We start from the raw sequence: 10,823 nt of genomic DNA, 5'->3' as shown, positions 1-10,823 counted from the left end.
TCTACATGTGACAAGGATTTGCTTGATTAGTCTTGATTAGCTACTCAGTGAAGTTCATGATTTTCCAAAGGTACCACTTGTCATTTTCATACAAATCTACAGTATAGGCTTCTTGTAATTGAATGTCACTCAGGAGACACATCAGAAATTTAAAGCATGACACAGCGATTTCTAGTGCTATTACTAGTAGCATGATTGCTGACATCATTGTAAATGAGGGGCAGCCATCAATGACTTTTCAAGTTTAAGTAAAGGTAGTAATAATAATAATACCACTGGTGGTATTTAGCATAATCACAAGATGTAGATGCAGCTGCCAATGCATGTCAAGTAGGGGTGTCACGATACACTCAGTTCACGATACGATACGATATGATACAGGATAGTGGGTTCACGATAATGATACGATATTTTAACAATATTTTTTTGCGATCACGCTAATTTGAGTAATTTCACCATTTTCATCCTCTGTGCCTGTAACGTCCCTCGTCTGTTCAAACAAAGCAATGAAAAGGAGAGCGAGATGCAGATCAGTGCCACCATGTTCAGCTTCTTTTTCTCGCGATATGAGATTTCATCTCAACGATACATATTGTCACGTTTTGATATTGCGATATATCGTGGGACGATATATTGTGACATCCCTAATGTCAAGTCAGTTTCCCATCTACAAGGTCTGGAAATGGATGGAGACATGGATTTCCTTCTGTCATTTTAATGTAATAAAGGTTTATTTAACTTATTATCACAATTGCAGACTTGTTGGTCAGTTGGGTCTACCATGCACTCCCTGTGCATGGTGCTTTAAAGTGGTTTAACTTGATGGACACAAACACTTCCAAGGTTACACATTAATTCCCACTGGGCCCATTCATAAAACGTATGCACTCATGGTACTCTAAGGTGGTTTGTTTAAAAGTAGCTGCCAAATATGTAACGTATCAAGACAATTCTCAACATATACAACGCTAACCTGACTCTGCCAGATGGGGCCGGTATTGTTTTCACAACGCCACACGTGTCTTGTTGTGAAAACAACACCGCCCCCATCTGGCAGAGTCAGGTTAATACGACGCTACAGTCGACCTAAGGCTGTACCTTAGGGTGCTGTGCTTCCAGGGCCTTCTTGCCGTCCCACGCCCAGCTCCTCTTGGTGAAGTAGTTTACTGTGGCAAACTCGATGAGGGCCGAAAAGACGAAGGCGTAGCACACGGCGATGAACCAGTCCATGGCTGTAGCGTAGGCCACCTTAGGGAGAGAGTTCCTCGCGCTGATGCTGAGGGTGGTCATGGTCAGCACGGTGGTCACCCCTGGGCGCAAACAGAAAAGACCGCGACAGGCTTAGATTGCGTTTTCACAAAGTGGCTAGGGCAAGTGAACAAAGGTGGGCGCTCTGATGCAGTGCTGCTGCTGGGTTATTGCTCTGGGCAGCTCCCTGGTGTGACTGGGCATAACTGCGATAATACCCAGACAAATAAAGGAAGAAAATAGATCAAAAATAAGCGGCTTTACTCACCGAAGACAGTCCTTGCAGGCACTGACTCTCTGTTTAGCCAGAATGACACCTGGGACAGGATTACAGTCATGAAACACGGCATATATGTCTGGATGACAAAATATCCAATCTTCCTCTTCAGGTAGAAGTGGGCCATCATCACTGTGTACTGTCCTAGAGGGGAACAAACAAACCAAAGGCAGATATAACGTTAGATGTGGGGGTGATAAACAAGGCAAGTAGACTGATGTTTCCTGATGATGAAAGTATCATCTTCAATTGTCAGTCCAAGAAACTGAATGTTGTTGGCACCAGAACTAGGTAAACAGTATAATAGTAAGGTGAGTGAACCATTCGGCAACAACACGGCAAATGTCTTTTTGCTTCAGTGAGCATAACGAGCCCTACCCAAGCCGAGCCCTAATTGTTTATCTAAAAACCAGGTCCTACCTGACCCTATCTGACCATTGGGTCTTGGGTCCTGTCGTGTTCGGGTAGGGTAGCAGCCACCCCTGACTACATCACCCCTTTCCACGGTGCTATTTCAATAGCAGACAATATAATGTTGATATACATGAATCTATTTCAATAGCAGACAATATAATGTTGATATACATGAATCTATTTCAATAGCAGACTATAAAGTTGATATACACGTACTGTATGTATTTCAATAGCAGACTATATAACGTTGATATACATCTGGAAATGTTGATCAACGTATTGTAACGATCCGGTCTCGATGTATAAAGCGAGCACATTGGTCCTTGACCAATGGGATTGCCCCTTTGGTCTGATGGTCTGAACGTTGTTGCGCTTGTGAATGACAGACCCGCGTTCGATACCAGCCTCGCCTGTGCCATTACAGTATTTTTGGTTCACAAACACTCAACGACATTCAACGTATGCGTATTCTGGCAAGTGGGCCGGGTTAACCACATAGGACAAAGGACAATACAATAACTCCCAGACAGTCTTTAGAACTTACCTGACCGTATCTAAATTGCCCTCTTAGAAAAAAAAAATGCAATCATTGGGCATTGGCTACAAGTGCAAAGAATGATTTCCAAACGAGTCACAATCTTCTCTCACATGTTTCCCTGAAATAAGATGCCTCTCCCCCTTCCTGCTGGTCCACTAATGACATCATGAAAGGTGGTGCAGCTGGAGAATAGGAAGTGGTGGAGGTGGCCCTGCTTAGAATGAAGCCAGCATAAAGAGAGCATTTCACATTCCACAGGGAGGGAATTGGGAACCCGACTTCAAAAGCATTATTAAACTGAAAAACTAGAGCATGCCGCGTTAATCTTTGTATTTGATGGCGGCAACATGACAATAGATTATTATGTGGTTAATGTCGGGTATTTGACAATGGGCAATGACAGTTCCTGGGCAAGGTAAATCCAGAGACAGAGAGATAGGAGAGAGAGAGCGAGGGAGAGAGAGAGAGACAGAGAGAGAGAGAGAGAGCGAGGGAGAGAGAGACAGAGAGAGAGAGCGAGAGAGAGAGAGCGAGAGAGAGAGAGAGAGAGAGAGAATGTCCCGTTAAACGACTGAAGATTGCATTTGAGGCTTTAGAAAAAAATCCTCTCACCAGCAGCAGTTTGTGACTGCAGGCTCTGGTAACTGAAAAACCCACTATTCCACACACTAACACACATTCTCTCTCTCTCTCTCTCTCTCTCTCTCTCTCTCTCTCTCTCTCTCTCTCTCTCTCTCTCTCTCTCTCTCACCTCACCCACATACACCCACCCACTCACAGAGTAAATACACAAGGCTTTCTCCACTCCAGGCAAAATCGGATTTTTGAACCTCCCTAATCCCTGGTTACAATCTGCATCCTGCCATCAGTGAGAGAGAGGGAGTGCAGGGGGGAGGGAGGGAGGGAGGGTTCCTGTCCTGGGAAGCCACGCCCACTCTGCCCTGCCAATCCTGGCACAGACACTCACACACACACACACACACACACACACACACACACAGAAACACACATGAAGCATGATCTCTGGCTGCAGACAGCCACACGCACACTCGTACACCTCAGCCGCACACTAACACTCCCAGCCAGCCGCAGAGACTACTGCTCATCACTGGTGGGATGGAGGGCGGCTAAGCGGTGTGTGGACATTTCCTGTCTTCACGTCTTGTGTTTTCCTGCTGTCTGTGGAGTGCTGGAATGCTGTTTGGACTGGTTGGCATGACAAGGACAGAAGAAGCCAAGTGATCTGGACGAGCCTGCGGCCTCAAAAGTGAGGTGAATCTGTTAACTTCAGAGGCGTTTGAAGCAATCAGCGTATACAGCCTAGGTCAAGGCCACCACCGCCATGCCTCGGTCAGCAGAGCAGCACCGAGGCTGAGACTTCTCACCTCTGCCCCGTCACCCGGGCCCCCTGTTGCCCCCATGACCCCAGGCCACCTGGCCCACCACTATCCCATCCACTTCCACTGCTGTGGGAAACCCGGGATCGTTTTTGCCCTGGATGCATGGGTCCCGACAGAACTGGGGGCAGAGGAATGAGGAGGAACATGGTCCTCTGGTGGATTTTACTGCTTTTCTCCCAAGGATTTGTATTGAGGAGCGTCCACGGGGAACTTCCTTTCATCTCGGAGAATAACGCCGCCATGCTGGTCAATTGGTGAGTAAGAGGGGAGCAGTTCATAGATTTGTTTTTGCCTGTGAAGGCATCACTGATTGATACAGTAGCAGTGAGTAGTCTGAACAGATTTTTGTTTTCAAGAAATAACCTATAGGGGATCTTCCTTTTTTTGGGCCCATGAAGTTTACTTTAAAGCCAGCAGATGATAGTCCAAAGCATTATACAGTACAGTAGTCTATCCGTACGAGCTATGTCCCCGCAAACTGAGAGGTAACAAGTGTCTTATCTGCTCACTTTCCACTTGGAGACTTTGGGAGCTATTTTAGGAAAGATATTGCCGTCTGAGACGGAAGGAGTGAAAGACTTCTGGACTAATCTCCTCCTTTATTTAGGCCAAAAGGAAATTAGGCGTTCTAATAAAGGACCCACAACAACTCATACATAATGCAGGAGAGGTTCTTCATGATAATGTTTTGAATATTATCCATTCAATTAAACATACACATATCCATCATCACCCATCCATCCACCCATCCATCTATCCATCCATGCATTCCATAGTTATCTTCACATCAAGTTTTCTATGTTCATAGAGTGAGTACGGTATGCTGAATTCAACATTACCTATGATGATCATTTTAACGTCTATCATGTTGCATAGCATTATGGGTAGCCTTAGCTCTAGTTAAAGCCTCCAGTAAAGTATTTTCCCAAAGTCTACTTGTTCAAATCTTGGCCTTTTGCCACTGTCAAACATTATAACAAAACCACATTCTAAATTTAAAAAAGTCTGAAGTGTGAAGAGCAGGTTAAAGGTTGGCCAAAGTACTTCCTTACTCATTTTCTGGAAAATCTTTTCGCTTTTCCTCTGCCTTTTTAAAATAACTAAAGCAAAACATTGCTTTGCAAGTTAGTGTAGTTCTTGCATGTGGATAGAGGCATGGCGGTACGTTTTCACCCTACCCTTGTCACCCTAGAATCTAGGGTGATAAACAATGTACAGCCATGCCTCTAGGGCAAGGGTGGGCAATTATCTGTCCTGGGGGGCCACATGAGAAACCCAGATTGTCGCCAGGGGCCAAGAATATGTTGTCATGCCGCAACCCCTAATTTGATCACTAGATTAAATTATAGAAAACATACTGTGCACTTATAGGCCTATTCTTCAGCATTTATTATAGTGAAAATCAATTTAGGTCATCACATTTGATGTTTTAGCCTCATAAGTAAAATGGTGTACTGTAGTTTGTCTTAGACCTCCCGGGCCCAGCAGAACCATCATGAGGGCCGGTTCTGGCCCCCGGGCCGTATAGTGCCCAGGTCTGCTGTAGGGCCTATTGCAACTGGTTGAGGTAATCATACATCACTTTTAGAGATGGACAGATATCAGAGAAGCTTTGATATTGGAATGGGTTTCTGAGGTCACCTGAGGAGGCCTTTATTTATTCTGAGCGTAAAATATCTAAGGTTAGGTTGTCTAAGGTTAGGTTGTGGGCACACAGCTTGTGTAACCGAGTGAATGTCCTGAGTGGTAGGCAGCGACTGGAGTAGGTTGGTTAAACTCAGTCCCCAGTATAAAGGGCCGTTAACCAGCTCTGCCAAGGGAGCTAGCTCTCTTGGGGTTGTGGGCAGTGTGCACTTTGCAAGCAGGAGATTGTGGGATCCAATCCCACCTCCACCCCTGGGCAATAAGCCCTTAACATGGGTTGCTGGCAGAACTGTCAACACAACGCAGGCTACACTTGGAGCAGGAAGTGGCCTTGTATCATGATGCAAAGTCATGCTAGACATGTGTGGCCAGTGGAAGGCATTTGCAAGAGAGCCAAAAACATACAGAAAGCTAAATGAACTTAGATTTGGACATTTCCAGAAAGAGAAGCTTTGCACTAAACAATATCCTACTATCTTTACAAGACCTAGGTTAAATAGGATTTGCAAATAATTGCTTGTGTTTGTTTTAACCTACTCCGGCCACCAGATGGGGTTTACTGATTTAGGGCAATTCTGGTCATGTCAAGTAAATCAGTCTCATAAAAGTACACAAAATGATTTTGAAGTAGCCTACATTTTATGACACTCATTGTAATCTCCTGTCCTGTCCGATTTAACTTCTATACTATGGCACCTTTAACGGTATCGTACAACACTTTTTTTACTGTGCATATTCATCCTCATCTCCATCATTCTTGCAACACATTAGGCTAGACTGGTAAAATGATGCTTTTCTTGCGCATCTTGTTTTCACGTGCCAATTCATCTGTAGTGTATCATAATTGTAACAACAAATACTGCGATGTAACGTTAACTCATTCTAGATTAGGAAAGTCAAGATAAATGCTGTGTGGAGAGAGATGCGGGCATGCGAGGAAGAGAGTAAATGGGGGAAACATTATCTGGGGATCAGAGTGAGTGAGTGGAGGGTAGTGGAGGAGAGTAGCCTATCCCTCACACAACCAGCTGTCTGCAGGCCCTGCCAGCACTGTCAAACAACACTTATCCCCCCGCATGAGCCCATGTGTGTGCGCACTGTGCCCTGGGGTTAATCTCCCACCCAACCTCCCATCAGCCTTAGTTTGCATAAGAAGATGACATCACAGATCAGCCAGAGATTGGTTGGTTGGCTGTCCCTGATTGTGTGTGTGTGTGTGTGTGTGTGTGTGTGTGTGTGTGTGTGTGTGTGTGTGTGTGTGTGTGTGTGTGTGTGTGTGTGTGTGTGTGTGTGTGTGTGTGCGTGCGCGTCCGTGCGTGCGTGTATCTCTCTGGGGATTGCTGCCTAGCTGTGGCACGTGGTGGGGCGGGGTGGGGGTGGGGGCATTGAAAGGCATCTGCTTAATACCCTTATGTAAAACGGAACTGTAATACACTTCCCCTCAGTTACCAGTAGAATCAATCATTATTAAAACTGTGGATTTCCCTTTTTTCCCCCCCTTCTTTTTTTGTGCACCATGACTGAAACCTTTGCCTGTGGCCAACCTAAGGTTAGCTGACTAAGTGGTTTAACAGGGGGTTAAAGAGTTCAGAGGTTGGCTGGCTGGCTGCCTGATTGGCCTGGCTGACTCACGGGTTCACTGGCTGGATGCATCGGCTAGCTGAATGGCTGACTGGTAGCCTCGTGGTAGCTAGTTGACTCTTTGACAGAATGGCTAGCTGTTGATAGCTGGAGTCAAATGAATGATGGGCCAGACGTTTTGCATTCTATAAATGGCCAACATGGAAGTAGTGCATGGGGAAGATAACTAGCAAATTAAGGAAGGCCAGCAAATGTTGTAGGTAGATGTCAGATGTCTGAGAGTAGCCAGCTTTGAGTGGAGCCTACTTACTGTGTCACACTCAATATACACAAAGTAGTACAACATATTAGGAACACTTAATAGCCTATTGAGTTGCAATACTTTTTGACAATGTATCTCTCAATTGCCTCAATGCTTTAAAATCAATCAATTTTATATTTACGGTATATAGCGCCAAATCATAACAAGAGTTATCCCAAGGCGCTTACGTCAATATTTGACCTCCTCCCCTTTATCGCCCTGTACCCTTTATGCCAAGCTACCATTTATGGCTTTCTCCTCTCGATTTCCATTTTTCTAATGGAAATAACAGATCTATCATTTTTAAGAATTGAAATTTGTCCATGACTTAAACCAATTTCGAGTGGACGTCACAGGGTTACGTCAGTGGTCGCAAAAAACTTACATTGATAGGAACAGAAGGCTAATAGGGTGTTCCATTGCAACATCGGCGCACAGCAAATCCGACATTTTGGCCTGAAAGAGACACATCTGATTGGCTGTCATGGTTCTATGCTGTTGTCCCATTGGCCATTGAGGCTTTTTTCAAGCCAAAATGGCGGCAGCGCTGTTGTCAAACACATCAAGTCTTGCCTTCAATACTCTCTGCAAGTAGGAAACAAGCTGTAGAGATTAGGAAATAAATAAATAAGGAAATAAAAAAGTCTTGTGCGCGGCCATATAGACACTGAGCTTTCCCACTGGGTATATGACGATGTCCGGCACTGCCTCTTTGGCCATTTATTTGGATCCTAGACCATCCCCACAATGAGTACAGTTCACTTTCTGCAACCAGCCAATGAAAATACGTAGTCGTTGTTTGCAAACAAAAAAGATTGTCTTATGCAAATATTACCAAACAACTTCATGAAGCTGCGTTCACACCGACCTATTAAAGTTTTTCGCTAGCATCGAGTTTACATACAAAGTCAATGCAAACGAGCGATTGAGCGTATATTCGCCCGGGAGAAAAATCGCTGGGCGTCCGAGCGACAGAGACAGAGCGATAGGGAGAAAATACGCTCGTCGCCCCAGATGAAATATCCCAACTTGAGCGAAAATACGCTGGCATCAGTCGCTCGCTGTTCAACGCTGATTGGCTGCCGTGTGAGAGCGAGTCAAGGATCACACTGGCTTGGAACAAACCGCTGGTTTATTGTGTGGCAACAAACCGCATTGACAGGCTGACAGCTGACATGAAGTGAAGTCTGTACTACCGGTATGGAGCTTGCGTTAGGAGCACGCTGATAGGCTTAGCTTGTAAACAACGACGGTGGCTCGTAGTGGACAAACATCATGACATTGCGTAACGTTATAGCCCCCACATGTCCGTCAATTCGTGTGCCTGTTGATGAGCGATTTAAACAGAGCGACAGAGCGATTCCAAAGGGTTGAATCAAGCGACAGAGCGAAAAATAAATATCTCGGTGTGAACACAGCTTAAAGGAACACTCTGCCCATTTTCAACCAGCTTTGTATCATTAGAACATCAGTAGTATATCAGAAAACTGTAAACTGTTTTGAAGTCTGTCATTTAATTTGACAGTTATTGAGTGTTAAAGTGTGGACCAGTGACATCACTGGTCCACACTAACTCAAATAAATAACTCATTAACTCAAATCAACTCTCAATAACTGTCAAACTAGATGAATGACTTCAAAACCGTTTACAGTTTGAGAGTTGATTTGAGTTAATGAGTTATTAATTTGAGTTGGTGTGGACCAGTGATGTCACTGGTCCACACTTTAACACTCAATAACTGTCAAATTAAATGACAGACATCAAAACCGTTTACAGTTTTCTGATATACTACTGATGTTCTAATGATACAAAGCTGGTTGAAAATGGGCGGAGTGTTCCTTTAAGACACTTTGGCAGCCTCAAAGCGGACAACTCTAACTACATTATAATGATACAAAGTGGGTTGATAATCGGTAAAGCCATCCTTTAATGAAAGCATTGATATATATATATATATATATATATATATATATATATAAAAATATATATATTCTGTACAACACACACACACACACACACACACACACACACACACACACACACACACACACACACACACACACACACACACACACACACACACATGCAGCATTTGAACAGTAAAGCTTCCACTTGTTCATTTAATAATTTATTTAGTGAAATGACTTCATAAGATGGATGTTTTTGCACTGTGCATTCTCTGTCACCAGTTTGTGGCGGCTGGGCTCAGCTGGGTACCAGCTGGTGGTGTTTGGGATAGGCTCTGGTGGTCTGCTGCCTTCCTCATAACACACTGATCTCCAGGCTGGATGTCTTTATACTCACATTATACCCTCTGTACTCTGCTCTATCTGGGGTCTGGGCAATGCATGGTTAGCAACATCGTTTGTTACTTACCACAGTAGCTAGAATTTGATGCAAACCTAGCTATTCTATTCTATTCTATTCTATGGTGTCTAATTATATCACTTGTTGAACTATGTTGCTTGGTTAGCAACATAGTTTGTTGCTTACCACAGTAGCAAACATTTGATGCAAACATGATGGGTTATTCTATTCTATTCTATTCTATTCTATTGTGTCTAAGTATCACTTGTTCTATTTCAGTGATAGAAGGTTGTCACACATTGGGATTAAGTTCTACTGTACTACTACTACTCATACTCAGGCCGTATACAAATATGGACGTAGCCACCATGGCGTCACCCATTGGTTTGTGGACTCCTGTTTTGAAGTCTCCAGTTTAGCAGCTAGTGGGAGACCAGGGGTTTCCCACAGAGCCAACTGCTATTGGTCCACAATCGGTGAGCTGCGCGATCACTGGACAGGCAACCTGTCAATCATGCCCCAAAACCTAGTTTTTTCTATCGTCTATTTGACTGTAAATGGCACTATAATTTACAAGATGAACATCAGGCTGTATTGAAGCAGACTTTAAACTACCGATTGAGACCATAAACTCATTAGGAAAGTGTTTATTGAGAAACAAAGAAGGTCCGCAAACTGTAGCTCACTTTTAGTTGATTTATGAGCCATCCACACACGTGATGTTTTGAGCGAATGCTCTTCTTCATGTCTGCAGAGGAGCATTCACTCCAAATGTCACATCTGTCAATGGCTAATAAATGAACTAAAAGTGAGCTACAGTGTTTGGACCTTCTTCTATGTTTTTGGTTCCTGCACCTGCCTTGAAGGTTGTTGGAGTGTGCGACTACTTCAGTTTGAAAGGATTTACTGAGGTCATAAATCAAGTCATAAGTACGGTCATTTTCCCATTAACTTCCATACAATCTGACTTCTTTTTGGAGCCAGTATAGTCGCCGCCTGCTCGAAAGAATGCAGATTTAAGGCACTTCCCCATTGGCTTCATTTTTCAGGATAGGATTGCCCCTTGCTGCTACTACTGCGATCAATATTTTTGCTACAATAACATTTGGTTT

At 44.0% G+C, this 10,823-nt stretch overlaps 2 protein-coding genes across 2 annotated transcripts in view; one reads left to right on the top strand and one right to left on the bottom strand.

Annotated features, from left to right (window-relative positions):
* The window catches only part of LOC310773796 (gamma-aminobutyric acid receptor subunit alpha-5-like), a gene marked incomplete at its 3' end in the record, with an annotated part of 41,240 nt that overhangs the window by 299 nt on the left and 30,118 nt on the right, over nt 1-10,823 (bottom strand). Inside the window, exons 7-9 of the mRNA XM_083633749.1 lie at nt 1,517-1,669; nt 1,099-1,310; nt 1 (exon numbers count right to left, since the gene is read on the bottom strand). The exon at nt 1 is cut by the window's left edge and continues 299 nt beyond it. Of these exons, the coding sequence (XP_083489875.1) occupies nt 1; nt 1,099-1,310; nt 1,517-1,669 (366 nt within the window). The remainder of the gene's footprint in view (nt 2-1,098; nt 1,311-1,516; nt 1,670-10,823) is intronic.
* Nucleotides 3,980-10,823, top strand: part of LOC310773791 (gamma-aminobutyric acid receptor subunit beta-3-like) — a gene marked incomplete at both ends in the record, with an annotated part of 125,488 nt that continues 118,644 nt past the window's right edge. Inside the window, one exon of the mRNA XM_083633743.1 lies at nt 3,980-4,131. Within this exon, the coding sequence (XP_083489869.1) occupies nt 3,980-4,131 (152 nt within the window). The remainder of the gene's footprint in view (nt 4,132-10,823) is intronic.

The sequence above is a fragment of the Poromitra crassiceps genome (assembly GCF_964638095.1).
Source record: "Poromitra crassiceps genome assembly, chromosome: 3".
Classification (NCBI taxonomy): domain Eukaryota; kingdom Metazoa; phylum Chordata; class Actinopteri; order Beryciformes; family Melamphaidae; genus Poromitra; species Poromitra crassiceps.
Note: the sequence above shows the minus strand (reverse complement) of the source record. Positions and strands in the feature narration are given on the sequence as shown.